The sequence below is a fragment of the Haemaphysalis longicornis genome, unplaced genomic scaffold, assembly GCF_048455015.1.
Source record: "Haemaphysalis longicornis isolate Haplotype H1 unplaced genomic scaffold, Haemaphysalis longicornis Haplotype H1 scaffold_1, whole genome shotgun sequence".
Taxonomy (NCBI): Eukaryota; Metazoa; Arthropoda; class Arachnida; order Ixodida; family Ixodidae; genus Haemaphysalis; species Haemaphysalis longicornis.
The window spans coordinates 468,339,549-468,364,103 of NW_027526203.1; the positions used below are offsets into that span (position 1 = coordinate 468,339,549).

A 24,555-nucleotide genomic window follows, 5' to 3' on the forward strand; every position below is an offset into this window, starting at 1 on the left:
ACGGGGAGGGTGGAGGAGCGCAGTTTCCTTCCCTGCAGCAAGAGTGCAACTTCGATAGAAACTTCCAGAGCGCCCAGCCGTGTATCTATTCCATTCCCGTAGCTTGCATAGTTTGGCTTCACCGCGAAATTTTGCGCGGCGGAGAGGGCAAAGATGCTAAATTCAAAAGCAGTCACCGCCAGCATGCAAAAGGCAAAATAATGTTTCAACTCAGCGGCACTTGAATCTCTGACTACGCACATCGTCGTTGAACTGGTCATTTCAGCACCCCAGGAAGCTCCGTCTCAAGTGAGCGCGGCTGCGTTGGACTCAAGTTCCATCAAGCTCTCGTGGAGGGTAAGCAAATCAAAAAGCCTGTGCCATCGATCGAGCTGCACGTAGCCCTCGGGATTTTTTTTTTGGCTTCCAAATTACCTGTTTTAACAAACTGAACATAGAACGCATCAAATTTTAACATAAAATATATTGCATGCCTTAATCGAAATAAAAATTTGTTCGTGCGTACGCTCGTTCGTACGTGCATCACGCTTTCTCCATTGTCATCGCCATCGCTGTCACCCTTATCATCATCACGGCTCCTCATCTTCGAAGGTTAACATTTCAGCATTGCAGGAGTAAAAGCTCGGGCCCCAGGCCCAGTTCTAGTCTGCAGTTTGAAACTCAAAAGGTGTGAGGAGTGTCAGGTTTTGGGAGAGGGGTTCGAAAGGTGTACGGGACATTGCAAGGGCACACCTGCTCTTCGCCTTAATGTATGAAGAATTTTTCAACGGGGTGTACACAGACAGACATAATGTGTGCGTGCGTGTATGCATGAGCGTGTCACCCGTTGCGTTTATTCATATGTGTTTTACCCATTTCTTCGGAAAAATAATTAAACATGAATTTTCGCTCCACCCGGACCTAAACATCGGAGGCGAAAAAGCTGCACATTCCATAATATTACCCACCATAAGAAATGAACTAACAAGACAATTTGTCTACCTTGCTCAAGCAACTACACGCAAACTCTTTTCAGACAAGACTGCGCAGAAATCTCGCTTGACCTTAGGCTAAACAATAACGAAATATACGCACATATTGGTGCGCTTTCGCCTAGGGAAACATTGTTAAGTAAAAAAAATCACCAAATATTGCTCGCCCTACTCCCCTTCTGTGTTCTGGCTTCACGTAAAAAGAATAAAAAAACGTAGCGGGTTGAAAACGGGAAAGAAACTACGGCTGACAATCTCGCTTGAAGTGGTGGGGTCTGCGAAACTGGAGCGATGCCTATTGTGTGAGAGCTTCGTGTGGAGAAACTAAATTCCCTTCTCTGCCCCTCCCCCCTCTTCCCCCCTCCTCCTCTCCACTGTGTCTTCTCGCCCACTTTCAGGGAGGCTTCACACTGCTAACAATGGCGACCACGTCGGGGGGAATTTGCGAAATGAAACTACCACCGCAACAATTTAGCTTAAGAGATAGTGCAATCTGTGGCCTACCGACATTACGCAGCGTGATTCCCCCCTCTCGTTATGCTGAGCTGATTGAATGAACTTGTGTGTTTCAGAAGCCGCACCACGAACACAAGAACATGCAGATCAGTGGCTACTACGTGGGCTACAAGCCCCAAGGAACAAGTGAGCCCTTCATCTATAAAACTGTCGAAGTGGACAACAAAGGCGTGAGGGAGGAGTTCGTCATCGGCGGCCTCCAGAAGAACACCAAGTACGTGATCGTCGTCCAAGCCTTCAACGGCCAGGGAGCTGGACCTGCCGCCGACGAAATTGTCGTCAAGACCTACGAATACGGCAAGTGAAATACTCCGCTACCATTGACTGCCCTGCCGCTCGCTCACGAAGTATCCCGTTTACCAGGCCTTCTCTCCTCTGGAACAGTTCAGTCGTGACGCTACGACGTGGCTGCAGCTTTATCCCCTTGTTCCACACTTCTGGAATGCTATTCCAGAAGGCCCGAGATTGAGCGGAACTCGGGAGACACGAGCTCTAATGACGCCCACGTAACGTGCTGATAATATTTCAAGGCGGAGTTTGAAAATGCGATTCATGTTGTTTGCTGATTATGGAGGTGATGTTATGGTCCAGGGTTGCGCGCTCCGCGGAGGCGCGACTAGGGCGTCGCGCATTTTTCACTGCGTTCTCTCGCTAAACTGCTGCTCTGGTGGCTACTGGGGGCAAGCAAATCCAACTACTTTACTTTATCGCGCTTTTATTTTATTAACCTGTATTTTACTACAAAGTTCATTTATTTTTTTATTTTAGGCGTTCATATAAGCTTTTTTTTTTTAATTTGTCGTCCTAAGAAGCAGTTTCTGCCCATTTCTGCTGTCGATGGCAGACAATGCAATCGTGTGACTAAGGCTGACTGGCAAAAAAAAAAAAAAAAAAGAACGCGGGTGATGGAAACGCGCCACATTCAAAGTAATTGCTGCTCGGTGTTATCGAAACCCTCCGTCCGCTTTTCGATACAAAATTTCCTAGGAGCACTTAGAGAGAGAAATAATTATTTATTGGAGAGTTTAGCTCCAACCCAAACAGGAGCTGGCTACTCCAGGCATTGGAGTATACAAAAGGTACAATACTTGCCCTAAGGAACCACAAGGGGTTAGATTAAGTACATTGAGACAGCACCGGTCCTTACGGCAGTGGAATAAAGTTATATTAAAAAAAAAACAAGAGAACTATACACATCTATATACAGACGACAGCACTTAAGTCTGCCTACGTGATTTGAAGGCGAAAGCTTGGCGATACTTATTAACTGATGCATTGTACTTGCGATACTTATTAACAACTGATACATTGTACTCGCGTTAATTCTTGACAACTGATATATTGCATGATGAAATGTAACAGCGCAATAAACGACGAGGGACACAGAAGAAATTCACAAGACGGGCGCTGACTCGCAACCATTATTTTATTGGAAATGAACGCAAATTTATAGCCGACACGTACAATCTGATGTGGTGAAAACAAACAAAATTTGAAACCTCTGATAAAACCGCGTAAAGGCCTGAGAAGCGCTCAAAGAGTTAGGTGGCATCTAAAAAAGCTTTTTCCTCCTCGTACAGCGTCGCGAGGGAGGGGAAAGAGATGCATTCTTGAACGTCTGCCAATAAATCTTCTTCAATTATTCTTTTTAACACGAAAGTATTTTGTGCCAGGATACACCAAGATTTTACTGACGTCATATCCGTCACGGAAATGACGCCAGTACACGTTTTCCGAAGCGACCCGTCACAAGGACGTCGCTTGCCAAGAACACCCACAAGACAGCGGCCGACCCACAAATCATGCTCAGCTGCAGATTTCGCTCCACATTTCACTTTCGTGTTTTTTCCGATTCCTATGACAGAGGAATCAACCATAGTTTTTTTTATGTATCATCGTGTTAAGTAAGTATACGACCTAATGTTTTCGTGTTAACTGAGTACATGGCCGACGGCAGTGATCGCTACGAATCGCCTGAACGCTTGCAAAAAACTGTTCGACATGTTGGCGGTTAACTGTATACATACACCCCTGGTGGCGGCTGGACTTGTAAATACAAGGGTGAATCGAGGTCATAAAGTGTACTCGTACTTAATCTTCTCCCAAATGGCTGATGAAATTTCTGATCCCGCGCTCGCACAGCAGATTCTCTTGCAATGCAGATGGCCATTGCGTACTTCTTCTGGCGCAGACCCTCCTCGATCTCCTGCGCTGCGCGTGATCGCGACCACGTCAACGTCCCTCCACGTGCGGTGGGAGCCCGCGGGGAAAGACAGCGTGGTGACGGGATACATCCTGCACTACAAGCACGCGGCGTCTGAGTGGAAGGACGAGCAGCTGCACAGCTACCAGACCAACAAGATCCTTGACGGCCTGCTCTGCGGCACCACCTACCAGCTCTTCCTCACCGCCTTCAACGACATCGGCCGTGGGGAGCCCAGCGCCGTTGTGGAGGTGACCACCGAGGGGAAAGGTACGCCTCCTGCATTGCCCGTTCTGGTGGCTCTGCACGTTTCGCACTTACGTAGTTACACTGCAATGGGGCTGCTATACGACAGCTGCTAAATGCATAACCACCTCATCGCCGGTTTTTTTTTAAAATGGCCTGCTACCCGACGTCTGCAAAATGGGTGCCACATACTTGGGCGAAGACCAGGCGCAAAACAGCGAGCCTTCTTTGGCCAGTGCGTGAACGTGTTTTTATTCAATTTGACACATTTCTTGTCAATCAAAAATCAAAATGAGGCACGCCTGGCTCCGAGCAAGCATTTTCCCATACGGGTGCTCGTCGTCACGACCCGCTCCTGAGTAACGTGTGGAGCGTAACGAGGGGCTGCCCCGCAATCCTTGTGAGAAACGCTGGCGGCGGACGTGTGAGTCGACAGATCACTCTTGGTGATGAGTAGAACACGAGGGAATGTCTCACAAAGTGGATACAGCAGCCATTTGAAGGGGCCTTCCTTGAACCTGCCATTGCCGTCTGGACATATACATGAGTTATAAGGGTGATCTCCTATTATTTTGCAAAATTAAAAGAGTGCAAGAAGTTCATCTTAGCTCCGAAAAAGCTTGCTAAAGGCGGGTACCATTCTTGGCAAAGCGTTGTGCTATTCCCAGAGAACAAGCATGGGTCTGGGGCCAAGTTGAGCCGAGTGTCGGTACATACCACATCTGTGCCATTTCCCGGTGCCGAGAGGTAGTCGCGAACCTCGTGGTTGGCGCACCTATTTCGCACCAGTGGTCGGGAACCCTGCTTCCACTTGGAACAAGCGACGGTCTGCTCTCTCGCAGCGCCCGTGGCCCCTCCAGGCGACTCGTTCGTGTCGGCCAACCAGTCGTCGGCGAGCGTGCAGCTGAAGGCGTGGGCCGACGGCGGCTGCCCAATCCGGCACTTCGTGGTGCAGTACAAGCCCCAAAGCACGCGCGACTGGATCGTCGTGTCAAATCACATCGTGCCCGAGCAGCAGACGCTGCAGCTGAGCGACCTGAGCCCGGGCACGTGGCACGACTTGCTCGCCGTGGCGCACAACGACGCCGGCAGGACCGAGGCGGACTACCAGTTCGCCACCCTGACGCTGCAGGGTGCCACGGTACCGCCACCGTCTGCCGGAGGCTCGTCGGGGGGCCGGCTAGACGACGCGGCGCTGCTCGTGCCCGTGCTCTGCGCCGCCGTGGTGCTCGTCGTCATCGCAGCCGTCGCTTCGTTCGTGGTCGTCTGGAAGCGCCGCGGGGACTCCCTACCTGACGCCGCCTCCGATAACTGTGAGCGCCCTCCCTGCACTCCGCGCTTTTTACTGCGCAAGAACTAAGCGGCCCATTGGGCGAAAAGGCCGGAGGCGTCTGCAGTGTTGTCTGTAGCAGCGAAACGGTACCTAAATTACCACTGGCTGCGAAGAGTCATGTGGCTTCATTGCGCGTGCCTCAAAAATAAAAAAAAAGACATTGAAGAGATGGAGCGTGCCTGGCCCCCAAAACGCAAAGGGAATGATGCTGCAGGCATGCGCAGAGCCACATGGAAAAAACGCTCTCCTCGTAAAGGCACGTATATACTCCGAGTTTTCCGGCGCACGGGCGCGCGGCCGCGCGCTCGGTGACGGAACGTCGGTAAACTGCGCCAGCGGCAATTTGTACCCCTCTATTTACAATCCAGTTCTATTAAAGTAGTGACACGAAATTTCGAAGCTTAGATAACTATGTAAAATGCTTTTTTATCAAGAAATATCTCCCAGCAAGTTTCAACAGTAAGCGTTCAGTATAACATATTTTAATCCATTTTAATATTTGCCCGCACGACAAAGCCCAGAGCTGGCCGACATGACATCATCTGCTCCTTGCCCCAAACTGCCGACGTAGGGGCTCCCGTGACGTAGCCGACGCGCCGGCTGCGGTTGGCGCGCGCTGATACGCCATCACGTCATGGCTTTGGGACTGACGTCATGCTTCCCTGGCGCGTGGGGATGGTGAGGACCTCGGCCGGTCTGGGCCCTCGCGTGCGCTCGCTAGCGCGCGCCCAGCGGCGCACCCAGCGGCGCCTAGCTCCCCTCGCCTAGCGGCGCAGCAGTTGCTAGCGAGCCAAAGCGCTCTGCGTGCAGTCCCTCCATTTAGCTCCCTGCGGAAGCTATATAGAGGAACTCTAGCTATGCGCGGTGCAGAGCGCGCTCTGGTATTCTGTCGGACATTAATGCTTATTTCGCGTTCAGAACTCGAACGAAGTGCTGAAATGCCTTCGGTGTTTCTTTTTTTTTTTTTTCTGTTTCGGCTGCACCTTCCTCACAAAACTGTCCACTATTGCTGAATGCTTTGCCACTCGGCAGTTCTCACCGCTATGCTGCCATGTGCAGGTCGCCGCATGAATTCTGTGCTTTGGCCATAAGATCCCTCTAATCCCACTATGCGTATGCTGAATAACCTATGGGGTCTGTTTTCGGACCTTCCATAGACTAGCATACAGTAACGGCAGCCTCTCGTTGGTTTCCACGTCCAGGCTTCCATGTTTACAGGCGCGAGATCAGCCGTTTTTTGCTAGTCGGCAGGCTCCTGTCACGAGCTCGGGCTGCGGAAATTACGTAGGTTGGAATTGAACTGTAAGGAAGACGGTATTTCCACAACAGCTGACAGTCTGCATGGCACTGTCCTGCGCGTTTGCTGAAAGATACTTAGTTGCCGTCATTGCTAGTGCTGCGATTTCAACGGGTCTGTACAACAGGTGAGACGGGGCTGTTCTGACTCAAATGTAGGCGCGCCAAAAAAATATGCACTGTTTCATTTACCGAAATGTAAAGTTCGGTAACTTGTCAACTATTCATCTTGGTTGTACAGCGCAAAGCGACGCAAAAAAAGGATTATATGAGCACTGACCGGCAAGTGATAGTTTTAATTAAAAATGGACTGAATGTATGATTTCTTACAAAATTCTCTTACGATCACCCGAAGGGGATACAACCGAAAGCGACAACTGCTTATTTATTTATTTTCCGACGGTACGGGCCTGAAGGCATTGCAGAGAGGAGTATAGTTGCACAGAACAAATTGTTTGCAGCATTCTTGAGGCGGCAGTGTCAGTGATGAGGCGGATGAGGTGGGACGGTGGTTCCAGTCGCTGCTTGAATGGGGCAAGCAGGCGTCGACATAGGCCTAACTAAAAAGCGATGATCGATGCGTAATGATACGCGTGCTGGGCAGAAAATAGCGCCTGCTTAATGCAAGGATTGGTGTGATAAATCTAATAAAAAAGGCACAGACGAAAACGCGACGCGATTTGAGAACAGGAAAGTCATGTGTATGTTTTACTGATGACGTCCTGTACAGCTATGTGATTATGGCGATTCCCGAACGGCATTTTACGCCATGCGTACCGAACTTGCCTCTTTAAAACGAGAACGACAATGCACGTATATTTGGCATCTGTATTCAAATTGCGGAGAAATCTACAAACGATGATGAACTATTCTTTCGTCTTCTAAACCTTAGAACAGGCCCTAAAACACGAATAAAAAACACGCAGTGCAATGAGTGCCCTCGAGGTGCCTTTCGCCGCTCTATGCCGAAGTACTTCGAAGCCGTCCCAAAGCACATCACCCGGCTTCGCCCCTCGCCTATCGCTACGGCGTGTCTCGCTCGTGGACAGTTTGAATGGCTTTGGGTATTTCTCCAGGTTTCTTTTTAGGCCGGGCAAAACTTTCCAACAAAGAGCCTGCTATGTGCGCTTCAGGCTCTAATAGGCTGCTTTTATTGCACATCCTAAAGTACAGCCGGATGTTGTGGCTCAAGCCTTAGCACGACTATTTCGAAAAGACTAATTTCCAGCGCAGCTGTGCGCGTGCTCAAAAACAACCCCGATGCTCTTAAAATGCTCAACACCTGCTTCCACAAGTTTTCAGCTTTGGAAGGCAGCCAGGAAGTCCCCTTATACCTCCTCGTTAACAGCTGGAACTCCCAAAGCCAATCGCGGCCATTCGAAACTGCGCAGCCCCTCTGTCACAGAGGTTGGCTTCGTGCCGTGCACCTAACGCTGTCGCAGATCGGCTCATACAACTCCAATTTATGCTGAAAGCTACCTTCAGAGCCGATCCCGTATTGTGCGACGCTGCAAATAATGGAGTAACCTACGTGCCCCGGCCCCTACCCGACAGGGCCCTCGCTGTCACGTGACCTCGCGCAGCAGGTCATCTGATAAAACTATAAAAGGTTACCTTCCGCAAGGAAGCTACAGTGCCCCTGAGTCAAAGCGGATTTATTATGGCTGAGGAGCCTCATTGAAATCACGTGACGCAATGCCCGAACATGACTTGTGACGACCTTAGTGACCTTGTGACAACAGGCAGTGCCACTCCCAGTTATGACACCATATCTACTTCCGGTGACGTCATCACCCGTGAGATAATAGGCAGTTTTAGCATATCGTTACCGTGTTTGCGTTACCGTTTACCGGGTTACCGGAAGCGCTGGCGACGGTGAAGCCTGTGACAGGTAAGCTACCGTTCGCGGTAACTTTCGCGCTGCGCAGTCTACTCCCGCAAACACGGTGAACGGTAACGTAAACACGGTAACGATATGCTAAAACTGCCTAATAAAGAGTTTCAGCAGTTCGTCTGTTCCGTCATGTACGTAGCTACCGTGTTTACCGGGACCCGTCTGGGCACTTGTGCATTTGTCGCGGTAGGGGGATTACTTCCGCGGGCCGGCCTTCGCAATGTCCGCGCATTCGTCACGGCGGGGAGCGCCTCCTCACCCTTCCTCCTCTTCCTTCTGCGCGCGCATGCGCAGTCGGGTCCCGGTAATCACGGTAAGTACGTACACGACGGAACAGACGGACTGTCCGTTCCGTTGCTTACGTTGTTACCGGGTTGACCGGGACCCGCCTGCGCGCGCGGAAGGGCGAGGAGGAAGGGCGAGGAGGCGCGTACATGGAGAAGGCAGGCCGGTGAAACTAATCCCCCTACCGCGACGAATGCACAAGTGCCCAGATGTGTGCCGGTCAACCCGGTAATTCCGCACACGACGACTGCTAAAACTTTCTATTAGTGCAGTGAAGCTAGCACCGCATGCGGAACTAGTGGATCCTGCCACTCCAGGAAAGACCAGAAGGAGCTCTGACGTTCTCACTAAACTTGTCTCTAGGAGCCAATCAACCATTGACTTTATTTGCAATACATAAAAAGGCCCCAGACAAGGGTTGTTACACGAGGGATGGCACGCCACAGGCGAATGGCTATAGTTCACTTCACAAGCTACATTCAGCAATGTGGAGGCTACGCGGCTCTCAGCTAGTCCACTTCTAACTCACTGGGACATTCTATGGAGGGCGTGGTACCAATGCACATTGGGGAAATGTCCTTCAAAGGCCCCAACGCCTATTGTCGCTTTTCTTCGCTTTCGAACACAGTCAGAGTCCCAGTCGGCCTTCAGCTTCTGTGGAGGTAGCATGAACAGTGAATATACAACGTATAGTGGCAGCGAGTCCGATGTCGAGGTTGTAGGCTCAGCAGTGTTGTACGGAACGGCGTTCCTGGAAATAGTTCCTTTTGTGAGGAACGGAGGAACGCCACCGTTCCATTAAGAGTGAGTGAAACTGTAACGGTAACTTGTTACGTTTACTAAGGAACGGCCGAGGGAACGGCGTTCCTTCTGGAAACGTTCCATCGCTGGGATTTGGCTGTTTTTGATGCCAAGGCTTTACGACGCTGAAGTTAGAACAAAAAAATGGCTCCAATCCACGCTGTGAAGGTGGTTGGAAAGCAAAGCTTTAAACGACACCCACAACAATTGTCCATGTGACGCCACTTGAATTCACACACGTGGCTCTACAAAGAGTGAAACAGAGATTCTGCCAGCCGTTACCTTAGCTTAGTAATTACCATTTATACCGATTTGAACTAGTTAGTTTAGTAAGTTTGAGAATTGCGAGAATGATGATGCAACTTTTATAATCGCTATTTATCAAAACTAGTTGCTACTTTCCCCTTTTGTAATACCTCGTAAAACACAACCGAATTGGTATTCACCAATTTAGAAAACGGAGTCCCATTCGTGGCAAGGAGTGCGCAAAAGGTAGCGTTTCTCTAGCGGCCAGATGTCTGTATGTGGTTTGTACATTTTGTTTTCGCGCCCTGCAAACCAATCCTTAACGTATGTTTGCCGGACGACCACTTAATTCCGTCGGGTGCGGGTTACCCTGGAGGAGCTGTCGAACAAGTTAACCAAGCCGTGCGCAGGCAGCGCGCAATGGACGCGAAGCTGCGCCAAAGCAGGCCCAAAACAAACGTCGCTAAAGCAGACGACAAACCCGTACCACCGATGCCACCGCCGGCGGGCACGCACCTCCGCGCGGAGAACGCTGGGTGAGTTCGCCACGCCACCTAAAGTGTGCTCCTTGAGTGAAACCCTCGGCCCCCTTCCAGTCCCCCCCCCCCCTCCTTCCCCCCGCCGGCGCCTCCCCCGCGTTGGGAGTTTGTTGTCCCGCACGCCACGAAGGAACCGTTGGCTGGTAGAGCTAGAAAGCTTTGCTTTAAAAGCCACAGGCCGCTAATGTGTTTATCTTCCTAAAAGCTGCCCCATTGCCCTCCCTTCTGCAGAACGTGCTTCCTCGAAGGTCAAACACAGAAGAACAACCATGCAGCGGGCCGCAGCCTGTCGGGCAGGCTGCACCGGGTGCGCACGGTTTTGTCGCTACGTCGGCTGCAGATGCACATGATACAGATGCTTCGGCGCCTCTCTGATTTGTCTTCAACCCCGACCTCTTCTTTTGTGCATAAGAGTGAAACGCGAAAGCCGAGCAGGAGAAGACGTGACTGTAAAGTGTTCACTGCACACGTGTTGTTTACAGTACAGGCAGCCGTGCCAGCCGAAGGGGCCGTACGAGACTTCTCTGCGTATGAGACTTAATGGACATCTGGGTCGCCGGCGTAGCGCTCACGGCGTGTAAAAAGAAGGCGTCAAGTTCTGAGCCCTCGATTCTTGAAGTATTGCCGCTGCCGCCCAAAGCGAGGCGAGATCTATCCGATCTCATGCGCAACAGCAACCATCCCTGGGAGTTGCAAGCCGAATCTGACCTTCGACGTTCTATCGCCCCACAGCACGTACATGGCGCTCGAACGCGCCGCCGTAAGCTTTCTCACGCACCGAGCGGGCCATCGGTTTCGTGATGTGCCCACTGCCAGGCTTGATTGACGATTGGTTTTAAAATTTTGCTGGGCTTTATTGTGCCACCTTTCCTTCGCATCATAGCAGTGCGACGACTGTGGTGTATTGTTGATTGATTGATTGTGGGAGTTTAACGCGCCGACGCAACGCAGGCGATGAGGCGTGCCGCAGTGGAGGGCTCCGGATTAATTTTGACCACCTGGGGATCTTTAACGTGCGCCGAAATCTCGTACACACGGGCGTTTTTGCTTTTCGCCTCCATCAGAAAAGCGGCCGCCGCGGCCGGGAATCGAACCCGCGACCTCGTGCTCAGCAGCGCAACGCCTTAGCCACTGAGCCACCGCGGCGGGTTGTGGTGTATTGTTATGGACCTGTTCCGACCAGTGCTTCAGCCGGGTATACCGATGGCGAGCCGAGTAGCGTATACTCAAGTAGGGTTACTTAATAACCGTCCCGAATTTTGCGGGACTGTCCCGACTTTTCATACAACGCCCAGAGTCCCGCGCCGTCGCTGTCGGGACAGCTATATGTCCCGGATTTGTTCCGGACCGCCCAGTTAGGGTTTTTATTTGTATCTTTTGCGCTCCAAAGCACGCTTAACAAGGCACTTCAGGCTTCGGGACACAAAGTTAGCGCGAATTTGTCCAGGCAGAACTTCCACGCTGAACTTCCACGTGAAGTGCGACAACATTTGCAAGTACATTCTCCAGCAAGAGCAACTGTTGCGAGGAGCATGTAACCAGATAATGTACCATTTCAAGAGGCCGCAACAATAACGAAACAGTGGGTTCGTCTGAAAAATACCGCCATAAAAAAAAATCGATTTCGTTGCCTCCCTATGTTACGGTACGCTCCCCCCCCCCCCCCCTTCCCCTTCCTCCGTCCCGACTTCCTTCATTCAATAGTTGGTAACCCTAAGCTGGTGGCTGCTGCCGTCGGCACAGTTCCTCCGTTCCGACAACTAGAAGCCGGAGACCAAACTTAAAAACTGTAGCACAAAGTTACAGCAGACGGTAAAAATGCGACCTTGAAGTCTCAACCAGGCAAAGTAACACCCTGAAGCTATGTTATTGAAACACTGGCTCCGATGCTCGCAATTGCGATGATTTAAGGAGAAAACCACAACGGTCGAAGTTATGCGCACGGCACCACAGAGTGTTTCAATGGCCGTCAAACAAAATATACACAAAACAACCACTGTCCGTGGAGAGTGCGGATTGTATGCTAGCACACTCCTAAGAGCGCATGCGGAGGCAGTCTTCTGAGCCTGAGAAACTGAACCAACTTATCCTCAAGTACAACACGGTACCCTCAAGAGCTTCGATGGAACGGTTCTTCAACATTACCAACGAGGTATTGACAAAAGAAACGGGTTCGTCTGTCCGACACCAACGTAGTACAGACAAAACTCGTGCAGAGTTCAAACAAAGGAGTCTACTAAGTTGTGGATATGCATTCTGGACATTCTTTTTTCACCCATACTGTAATATTGAATCAGCATTCATTAAACGCCTATGTATTGTTCCTTTCGATGCGGTTTCTTGTGCAAGACATTTATGTTCGTGGATGTGACTAACTTTCTATTTGCCCATCTGACTGCGCATTTGAAGACCCAAGTGGAAAGCACCATATGTGTTGCACTTGTAATAGACGACCACTGCACTTGCCGTTAAACATGCCTGGAATATGTAAGGTGCTCCCTAAAAAATTCGTCTAGGAGCGTTTCTCCACATAATCTGCTGCCGTGGTGTTCATATTTGTATCATATACGTAGTTCGATGTGATTGCTAAATGCTCACTTCATTTCGCCTCACTATTATCCGGCACCAGATTTAAAATTAAAAAAAATCAAATGTAACGTTAATGTTAACACGTTACAATTTTCGAAGTGTAACTGGAACGCGTCCCTTTATCAATATAGGAACTTGTAACGGGAACTCGTTTCAAAATTGGGAAGGAACGAGGAACGAGCTTTCGTTCCTATTTTGGAGGAACGTGTACAACACTGAGGCTCAGCGACGACATCGGCAGAATACAATTGTCCATGAACCTAGCCGAAAGGAATGCTTTAGCGTTTACGAATGTGCTTAGGGATCCTCTCCAACTCTTCCTTCGAGTAGTACTTTAGCGTTTCTTGGAAACGCCACATTCACCGACTTGGGTATGTTCCCCGATACCGCTGTCTTCAGTTCGCGCCATTTCGGGTCCCACCGCGCCCATCACGCGTTGGGTGCACCGCGTTCCTAACGGCTCGTGGGGTTGGGGTCGCAGACGCACGTGGCTCTCCAGGCCGGCCGGACGACATGTGCCTGAGTACGTACGGCAAGACGAACAAGAGCGACGGCATGTACGAGTCCCAGCGCGAGTCGCTCTACTACCCGTCGCCGTACGCCACCAGCCACATGGCGTACTACGCGGGCGCCGGTGGCCGCTCCGCCCAGGACGACGGCACCTTGCGCCGCTCCTCCCGCACTGGCGCCAAGGAGCACACCTACGACGTGCCGCACCGCCTCAAGGTCAGCGTGGGGCCACGCTGGGTCTCAGAGTGTGCGTGCTCTGCTGAGAAGCCTGCAGGGTAGAGAATTCAGGCCCCGGGTCGAAAGTCGACGCGAGTGCTGTTTCAAGCCATTGCCAAAACTCTTGGAGAACGAATTTATTTGACTACGGCGTGCGCCACCCCACGTTTGTAGGCCTTTGCATTCTTTGAAGATGTGTACTCAACAGTGAAGATGTTAGGAACATTACATGGGCAGAATCGATCCGTAGCTGGGTCTTCGCGGGGTCTTGCACCTGATGACAATCTCAAAGTACAAGCACTGATTTCCCTTTAAAAAGGAAAGTTAACCTTCTGTGCTCTTGCCTGCTTCCTTCTGTGTTGTCACTAGTGGCTGTGACTTCATTTGGGCAACGTTCTAGCGCTTTTATCCAATTGAGTGCATTTCGGACTTTCCTATTTTTTTATTTTAATTGTATGGCCTTCGTGATAATATTTTTTTTTATCTTGAGTGTACATATCATACTACAAAACTGTTTCATTAACCCGCTGAAAGAATGGTATTTGACAACTTAAGGTAGCTGGCAAGGACAATTAAAATGGTCCAAAGTACAATAAATCGGGCTTGTATATGCTTCCAACAAGCATGATGGTAGACCAGAGCTTGAAATGGGGCTAGTTGGTTTTTTACTCGGAACATTGCTGGCGCTAAGCGGGACAAGGAAGAGGATTCACGCACACGAGGGAAGCGCACTTGTGTGTGTAAATCCTCTTCCTTGTCCCGCTTAGCGCCAGCAATGTTGCGAATGATGGTAGAGTAGGTTCTACGCAATAAATGAGCAAGTAGCGACACCCAGCATTATTGGAAATTGAAAGCTGGTCACTTTCGCTGCAACAAATAAATAGGTCAATAAACAAGCAAACAAACAAATAAATAAATAAAATGAAGCAAAACTAATGAAAGGAATATATAAAGGATATGTCTATTTTATGTGACAACTTCCCTGTGATTGAACTTTTTGTACTGAGTCAACAGCGCGATTGTTTTGTTCCATAATGCATTTTTTTTAAATTAACACTTAGGCGTGGAAGAGTAGCATCTGCACTCACGAAGTACTAAAGCTTCAAGATTAACAGCTCGTTAACATCATTGAGTAGAATTTACTGACCTGTGATCATGTAGTAGCAGACTTGTTAAGAAGACACGGCACCAATAAAACTTAATAGCAGCTCTGAGCGTAATTGGTTCGTCTCTCCCAAGTACCAGGCTATTGAGTGGACGACAGACACTACAGCACCGAGTGCTAGGTAATTTCGATCACTCAAGACTGGAACAACAAAAAAAGGTTGCATGCGGATAAGAAACCAAATTGTGTTTTTTTTTTCAACAATCTTATTTTTCTTCAGTGTCATGAGCACCACACTATTTTTTAAATCCCACCATTCAAAAAGTATTTACATTCTGGTCGTTTCCTACCGATCGGAACGACTGTTACAACATGCAACGACCTGTTAAAAGTTTCTTTCTCAAAATGCTTATTTTTTTCCATTAATACCTTTTTTTTTTGGGGGGGGGGGGGGGGGGGACAGGGTATACTAGGTACCTTCATATTTCGTTGTTATTTATTGCCAGAATTTTCGGCAGGTGGAACAGTTCTCCTACTGAATTCATTTCGCCCCATTTCTTAATCCGATTTTTGATGTTTAATGCGCCACGTGTTGCGTTGGAACCTTGCGCCGTTCAGATTAAGTGGCAATACATTTGCTAAGTTTTTGTAGTGGGTTAATGATAGCACTTAGTCAAGCAGGTCGGCTCATGAAGGGCATCATACGTTCAAGGAAAGCTTGGAATTTATCGAGATAAGTAGAGAAAAGTGATTTGTGTGTTTCAGGTTGAGGTGCTGCTGAGTGTGAGATGTGTTCAAGGTTTAGGCGAAGTCTACGGCGTTAAACAGACGTCGAGGTGAGCTTGCGCAAGCAGACCTCAAACTCAACGAGCGCACTGTTCCTCAAAAATAGCGAGGTTATTTGATTACCAATGCTCGTACGACATTTTCTGTGACAGGCCGCGGACGTCCATGTTGTTCGTAGCATTTTAGTTTGCAATTCTTATCGCAATGGATCAGTGCTGCCAGTTTGAATTATCGAAAGACGATTTATTTATTTATTTATTTATTTATTTATTTATTTATTTATTTATTTATTTATTTATTTATTTATTTATTTATTTATTTATTTATTTATTTATTTATTTATTTATTTATTTATTTATTTATTTATTTATTTATTTATTTATTTATTTATTTATTTATTTATTTATTTATTTATTTATTTATTTATTTATTTATTTATTTATTTATTTATTTATTTATTTATTTATTTATTTATTTATTTATTTATTTATTTATTTATTTATTTATTTATTTATTTATTTATTTATTTATTTATTTATTTATTTATTTATTTATTTATTTATTTATTTATTTATTTATTTATTTATTTATTTATTTATTTATTTATTTATTTATTTATTTATTTATTTATTTATTTATTTATTTATTTATTTATTTATTTATTTATTTATTTATTTATTTGTGAAGACGTTTGCGGGAAGAAGTACGGTATGCACGCCAGTATTCCTTATGGTCTTTGTTGACCCAGGAGGGCACCCCGACGAGGTTGGAGTTATGCCTAAACACCAACACTGTTCGTCTTTTTTACTGTTTCAGCAAAATGGCACGGATGCTTCAAACGAACAGTACGCTCAGTTGTGGACCAGCTCAAGGCATCCGTCACTTACGGGAGGCACGGAAGAAGACTTTGAAGGTAACACATGTCATTAAGTCCGCGGTTAAGATCGCTCAATTATCGGCAGCGATGGCACAAAGGGACCATGCTAGCAAAACAAGCCCCGAAGCAGTCGGTGTCTGCGCTTACAGCGTACGTGTGTGTCACCGTGTCGCGGAGCTCTAATGAGGCGCCATGCTCTCGCCGAGATAACGCTGGCACCCAACAAAACGTGCTTTATCCTGCAGGTTCCAGCTTAAAGCAAAATATCATCGGCTTACCAACAAGCGAACGCGATGAAAAAAAAAAAATAAGCGGGGGGGGGGGGGGGGGGATCGAAATATCGCGCTAGCGGTGGGACTCTTTCTACTCATTCAGTCCTCTATGCTTCCCAACCTTTCAAGCAAAAGGTAGGAGTACAACAGTCCCATCATGTGGTACAATACGACGGCGAGAGCTGATCACAAGAAAAAAGAAAAGTCCCCACAACGCCAAGGTTAATTCCAACGTTAAGGTTCCACAATTCCGCAACGCCAAGGTTAAGGTCAATGATTCCTTGCGTGTCTTTTCTCTTGAAGAAGAAGATAGCTGCCCAAACTGTTCTTTGAGCTCGTACACGGCTATTCTTGGTGTAAAAGCGGCACACCTTCACCACGCCACGCTTGTCTGGCCAGCGCTGATCGAACTACATGTCCCTTCTAAAAAAGTCCGTTAGTGCGGTCTTGTTGGTACATAATTGCAGTTCAAGGACAGTGGAGGTAGGGGACAAAGAAGGCGTGACAAGACTGAAAAAAAAAAATGCTACAACCCCTTCACTGAGCATCCGTGGTATGCGAGGGGTTCGGAGGCTGAATGCACTAAATTAGAAGGGAAGTTCTTTTGCGTGCGAGTTGAGGCTCCCAGGAAGTGTGTTAATGGCAGATGAATGTTTTACCTGTAAGGTATAATTAGTGTTTCAACATATAACCAATGTTCATATGGCGTTTATTTTCTGGAAATAATAGTGAATGCTTTGTGCGCTTATGCTGTAAAGCTTGGATTTTCTGGGTATTTATTTCGCGCGTTCGAAAACAGAAAGGATTAATTATCAGTGAAGGTGCTTCACTTCTTTTTCTCACTTTTGGAAGGCGCCCAGGAGTATACGCGAGGTCAACAATTAAAGAAAACGTATACAACTTTTAAACATTTTTTGTTTCTTGTTGTTTTTGCCTCCAATGCGCCCAATCCAAGATACGCGCTGAGCGTTTTCATTGGAAAGCAAGTATACCCACACGTATCCGAGGGAATTCGGAGACGACAAACGACTAATTCAAGCACACACGTGCGTGTCCTTTGCTACAGTGCAGATGATTGTCCAACTACTGCAACCAGCGTACTCAGTGAACGGCTATATACAAATTTTCACAGCGCAAATGACACTTTAGAGTCGGACATCGTCACTGGCTTATTGATGGCAGTCTTTAGGAGTTGAGCATTTATTCCTCTAGAGACAAAGCGGCAAACTTCTCAAAGCATCGCGCTGTTTCGATTTCGCGCTTCGTTTTAAGGCGAAACTTTCTACGTCTCACTGACGCCGCGTGTAGCGTCAAAAACGCACTGTAGGAAAGCCAATTTTCTCTGACGGTGATGATGAATTAAAGCGCTTCCAGTGGTCGGAATCGAACCTGGGTCTCCCTCGTTATGAAGCCGACGTCTACCGACGGCTTCATTCCGACACGGTCGAAGCACTTCGAATTTTGGACTTTGACTTTGACTCATGTTGCATGGGAGAAAGCTTTGCGTTTTAACCATCATTCTCCTGATTTTGGTTTTTGTGACATTCGGACATGCTGCGAAAGCACAGAATTGAAAATGTCGTTGTATTTAAGGTTCGATTTCAAGAATTTAGTAATATTCCTGCATACAGAATTAATGCTACAAATAGCCCGCACTTGTGTTTTCCGGTAACTCAATATGCGTCCGTAAACGAAGCCCGTCAGGTTTACGACAATCACTCCATTGTTATTCTTGCAAAGCAATTCTTTCTTAGCTGAAACGATCGCCGAAGCTGTAGTTGATTACAATCACTGTGACGGGATATTATCCTCATTTTGATTCTTTACGGAACCCGCCGCGGTGACTTAGTGGCCAATGCGTTGTGCTGCTGAGCCCAAGGACGCGGGTTCTAGTCCGGCCGCGGCGGCTGCTTTTCAGGTGGAAGTGAAAAGCGAAAACGCCTGCGTGTCGAAATTTCGGCTGATGTTAAAGATCCCCAGGTGGTCAACATTAATCCGGAACCCTTCACCACGGCGCGCCTCAGAGCCCACGTGTAGCGTCGGCGCATTAAACCCCACAATCAATCAATGGAATTTTTCTGGAAAGACTTAAATTGAAACCTTCGAGCAGCGTCCTTCGCCAACGCTGTCCGAGTATTGCAGCTTCGGTGCCTTTGTTGGGCAAGGCGTATCCAGAATTTGCGTTCTTGATACAGGCGGCGCACCACGTGTGGCCTACCTATAACACAGCTGCAATAAATCCCATCACGGCGTCCCCTTCATGCATGCACTGGCGCTTCACTGGAATGAGCCTGACATCACGTGCGACGACGTCACTACGGATGGAAGAATTGCATGAAGAAAACAGTGCAGAGAACGGGATGAGAGTAAACGTACAAATACGAGCGATTGATGATTGATTGATTGCAGGGTTTAACGCGCCGACGCAACGCAGGAGATGAGGCGCGCCGTAGTGGAGGGCTCCGGATTAATTTTGACCACCTGGGGATCTTTAACGCGCGCCGAAATCTCGCACACACGGGCGTTTTTGCTTTTCGCCTCCATCAGAAAAGCGGCCGCCGCGGCCGGGAATCGAACCCGCGACCTCGTGCTCAGCAGCGCAACGCCTTAGCCACTGAGCCACCGCGGCGGGTTACAAATACGAGCGCTGCCCATTTACTGCCCGTCCTTGTCCGTTTACTCTCATCTCGTCCTTTGCGCTGTCTTCTTCATGGATCCATACCGACTCGCCCAGGGAATGAACTACGTTATGACCAGCAGGGGCATCACTTCCTGTCTCGACGCCACTGATTTTACCGCTTACAGTCACGTCCTCGTGTGACCTCGAAGCATAATTGCGAAGCTCCAGTGGTGGCCTCATGGGCATAGATAGTAACTCACAGGCATAGCCCAAGTTCATGGGGCCACGTGACAGACACGGCGATGTCAGTTATGGACGGACGGACAGATTAAATCATCATTTGCACGAGTGGACATTGTTCGCCCTGCTTTAAAGTTAGTTTCGTCGCAAATTGGGCTCTGCCGCAAAGCTTCTTTGTTAACGAATGACCTCACGAAGCCATTAATCTATCAATTACAGCTTCGTGCGCGCTTAAATTAACAGCATTCTTGCTTTAGGATAAACGGAGGATTTCGAATTACTGTCTCGGTCCTGACTCCCACACGGCCTGTGTTTGCGCCAAAAGCCGCTGTGATCAGTGGTAGAACCACTGAACGATTTTCGCTTAGTGGCTCTATAGTCACTGGGGCCTTATGTACAAAAGTTTTGACTGGTGCAAATAAAGTCACTCTCTCTCTCTCTCTCTCTCTCTCTCTCTCTCTCTCTCTCTCTCTCTCTCTCTCTCTCTCTCTCTCTCTCTCTCTCTCTCTCTCTCTCTCTCTCTCTCTTTCATTCCCGGATGGCGCATTAGACTACACCTGCTTCATTTCCTGAGATCTGCCGCGGTTGGTGTGACTAGCATGTTGACTGAAGGACCAAAACACACGTGGGGAGAACGACGCGTACCCGCAAGCGTTTTCCCTCTCCGAAAACCTGTTTTCGGAGGTGGAAAACGCGTGCGGATACGCGTCGCTCTTCCCACGTGTGTTTTGGCTGTTAAAGGGGCCACGAAGACAAAACACGACCTTGTTTAATTGCAAAGAACCAGGTTTCAGTACCTCACTCAGCTCCATTCCAGCCACGAAAGACGTTTTTTTTTAACTAAAAAAACGTAAGAAGTATTGAAAAGCTTTCACATTTAGCGCTAAAGAGACGTGTTATGGGCAGGAGTGACGTCATAAGGGCCAAAACTAAAGACACAATTATCAGTGTGTTAACTTCACGTTAGCATTATTCAGGTGATGCGATCAAACGAAACTCGAAGCTCGGGACGTCTTTCTAATGAACCACACTTATATTTTGTCTTCATGGCCCCTTTAAGGTTATATAAAAGAACCCATAATGTGAATCACTTTACAACTCCTTTTGCATATCACACTGCGAACCCAGTTCATTACACCAATATATGAACTCAAAGATCGCCTTCATGGGTTGCGCGCGTTTTCCGGAAGTTCTCAGCTTGAGTTTTCACTTCGTTGCATAAAGAAAACTTTCAGGGGGTATGAGACACAGGGGACGGCTAGAGAGCAATGAAACGCTGTTTGGCGTTAATCTTCAGTTTACCCAGATTGCATCAGTGTACAGATACTTTTCAAGGTAATTAGAATTGCCGGGAATGCTTTTTTTCGCTGAATTTCCGCCAGGTACCCAGAAAAGGTGGTTCTTCAATTTAGAATGATTTGTCCTTAACCCACTAATTAGTAGGTAAGGTCCAACCGATGTGAACTATCAGCTTAAATTTATGACCCCGTGTTCTAAGTACTTTGGATCGCACCTTTATGTGAACACGTGGGCGAGCCGCGTTGCTAAACTTGTGGGCCACAAATTTGGCAACCTGGGGCTTATTTCGATGCGTCAGTTTGCTGACAGCTCCGTCGTCACCGATGGCCATCCATGGCTCAGCCTTTCGATGAGGCAATCACCTCACACAGCAATGAAAGTGGACTCATTAAGTTTGAATCGTGCCAGAGTTGTGAGCGTTTTGTTAATAACGGCATTTTAATGACACAAGTATCGGTCATGAACGTCGAGCCATTGTTTTGAGTCAGTCGCTTCTGCCGAACGACAGTTACTTTTTGTTTACAACCAAGGGTGCTTCATGTGAATTTTACAAAAAGACAGTAAACTGGTACGTAAAATACCGCATATATTCACGATTATGTCTTTTTTCGCGAAGTCGGAGTCAGAATTAAGTGCGAACCTAGCCATAGCGATGCACTGAATAACAAAGTTTGTTGTTTACAAAACTTTAGACACTTAGCGTTTATACAGCCACATTTATCTCCTGGTTGATGGGTGTCTAATGTAGCCTCAATAGACAATTTCATATCCGAAAAAAAAGAAAATCTATGTGCGATGTCAGGTATCGATCCGTGGACTCCCCTTTCCAGAGGCGAGTGCGGTACCAACTTAGCAAATACTTTTTTTTTCTTTACTGCATGGAAAACTACCTGCTAATTTACATCACCACCTGTATCGCGGCTCTTGCCAGGCGACCTTCGGGGCGAGAGCATTGCAGAGCATGAAGTATTTGCTAAGTTTTTGAAAACTTAGCAAATACTTCATGCTCTGCAATGCTCTCGCCCCGAAGGTCGCCTGGCAAGAGCCGCGATACAGGTGGTGATGTAAATTAGCATGTTAAAAAGGGCTAGGTTATATAACAAAAAGTAATCAGTGTTGTTTCCAGTGCACACAAAGCACCAATTCCGCAAAATTTCGCAGGGGATCGGCCATTATGATAAATAAACCCATTCCCGACAAACCCCGGAGAGCACCAGAGCATGAAGCGAGCCTAGAATGCTCGTAGACGCCCCGCCGCAGAAACTCTAGAAAACGCGCAGCAGCATAGACGATGAAGCCATAACTGTGATGGGCCTGAGCAGTTCTCCAAACAATTAGCTCAAACACTCGCGTGCGTGACAGCCTATACACGCATCGTCGCGTGTGAGAACTTTACCCACCGGCGTTATGGGAGAGGCTACGTCCTTCGAATTCCTTTTTCGGAGTACAACCTAAGTGTGTGTTTCACGTGTTCTACGCAGATGCCACATCTCCAGTAGAGTACAGGGAGGAAACGTACACGAGGTAAGTCCATCCTGCGGCCGGGTGGCTCCATTTTGTCGAGTTCTAATGTTCCAATGGTCAAACACCGCGCGGGCATGACTTGTGTACATAGCCGTCCATGCAATATGGATGGATGACACCAGAGGCTGCCACTAAAGCCCCACTCTGTCACTTCTTCTCTTCCAGTGGCAAGCATTCCTCGAGATTTAAAGAAGGCACTTGCCGAAAAGTCTCTTACGATGACTTAGGCGAACCAGAGGAGTTGTCTGAGACTGAGTGTGACAGAGACCACAATCTGTACCAGTATAATGGTATGCTGACCTTTGAATGGCCTTTTTGTCATCTTATTCATAATGCATGTACCAGCGATGTGCGTTCAAGTGCCCGGTGTTCGGGACTGCGCACGCCGTAACAGCCTTTGTTCTATTCACGAGTTTTTGGTGCTCGGCTTTGCGGGTGCATTTGCCAGCTTGTGGAAGCACCGTGTGTTTGGTATTCCTTAAAATTCACAGTTCACTGAGCCTTAAACCACGCGTCATGCGTATACGCTGTGCGCTTCTCCGGGCCGTTATGCCGCACAAGCGCGGGTGGACGTAGCACTGTTCTCCAAGAATGATGGCAAATCGGCGGCCGCGCGGGCTCAGTGTCAAGGACCAAGTGTTACGCACCCTTCGTTTTTTCGCTACCGGTGGCTTTCAGTCAGTGGTCGGTACCGAAGAAACGATATCGCTGTCGCAGCTCCCTCCGTGAGCCGGTGCATCCACGCCGTCGCCATCACGCAGTGAAATAAACGATCGTCTGCGCGATTGATACCTGTCGAGCAGACGACCAAAATTACACGAGCACCCAGTATGAAATTTATGAACTTTTATTGGCACTTTATGAATGCCCATACCAGTTAACGTTTGTAGGCTTGACGAGAAGCAGACACGTATAGTTAAGAAACGAAAATCACGACCACTTACACATTTTTGAACTCGTAGAGCACCATGAAAATGTCAACGGCGTTAAACCTCGGGTCAGCATACCGCAAGTTTCGTTGATTCCGAATTACGTAACGGGAGGGTTATCTTGATGCACGGTCGTTGTCACCGACCGGGGTCCAAGCGCAAGAAAACTGAGTAGCCGGTGCATTGTTTACTTTACTGTCACAGGAAACAGCTGGCTGCAGCTGCAATCTTTGGACATTCGTCCCCTTGCGCTGAAAACTTTTAACGTCGTCACAAAAAAAATATCTCATTGCGTTAAGATTTTCAAAATACGTTCAAATAAACACATAAAAGATAGTCTGACATAGTTTCAGTTCTTTAAAATGCGTTTGCAAGAACAGTTATGGTATTATCAAAGGCCCATTGCTTAACCAGAAGTACGTCACGATGAAACAGACGCAAAACGAACGTTTTCAAAACGGACAAACACGAGAATACCACCCCAGTTCAACTACATTTTGACTGTAATCAAACAAATATGCCGATTCCCACAGAATTACATATGTTTAATACAGAAACAACTAAAACAGTACTTGCGATATTGAAAAATGTTAAGAATTAATATGCTTACTTGGAAGGCACAAAATCCTCCGCTTTATTTGGCGTAAACTCCCTTGCTCCCATAGTTGCTCAATGCTTCGCGCGTTTTCTCCCGTTGCCGGCTCTCCGTATTTTAAGCATTACTTAGTTTTATCATATAATTAATAGTTAAGTTAGCTTATTCATCCATTAGCTTTACTTGCTATGCGACCTGACCGCCAGATAACATCACCGGCAGAGGTCGATGTCAACACTGTGCGTCCGAAGTTTGCGTCAATGTCTGCGCCTGGCTCTGACTTAGCCGTAAAAAGCGCGAAGCAATGTATTCGGCGTACGCCGGAGTACGCCGATTTTACGCGCGCCTACGCCGAGCTACATCGATGTGCGAATACGTCCACTTTACGCGTGCATGTGGTTGGGCCTTAAGGCAAACCACTTGGCGTCGGCTTAAGTGAATAATTGCTAAAAAAGAATACGTCCTGCAGAGCGTTAAACAGCCCAGCCGGCGCTGCGGAGAATAGGCCCGCCTAGCGTCACTAAATAAAAGCGTAGCTTATTTAGTGACGCTAGGCCCGCCCCATAACACCGACTGTGAGAAATAATTATGCGTCCTCACACTCTGGCCGGCCTGGTTAGGGAATAACCAGACGTAAGACTTTACGATCCCGTCCAAATTAAA

General features: G+C 47.9%; 1 protein-coding gene across 1 annotated transcript in view; it reads left to right on the forward strand.

Moving 5' to 3' along the window:
• Positions 1-24,555, forward strand: part of LOC144162659 (cell adhesion molecule Dscam1-like) — an 809,120-nt gene that overhangs the window by 764,212 nt on the left and 20,353 nt on the right. Inside the window, exons 16-23 of the mRNA XM_077693289.1 lie at positions 266-336; positions 1,544-1,784; positions 3,679-3,960; positions 4,779-5,249; positions 13,401-13,645; positions 16,353-16,449; positions 22,326-22,368; positions 22,534-22,658. Coding sequence (XP_077549415.1) covers positions 266-336; positions 1,544-1,784; positions 3,679-3,960; positions 4,779-5,249; positions 13,401-13,645; positions 16,353-16,449; positions 22,326-22,368; positions 22,534-22,658 — 1,575 coding nt within the window. The remainder of the gene's footprint in view (positions 1-265; positions 337-1,543; positions 1,785-3,678; positions 3,961-4,778; positions 5,250-13,400; positions 13,646-16,352; positions 16,450-22,325; positions 22,369-22,533; positions 22,659-24,555) is intronic.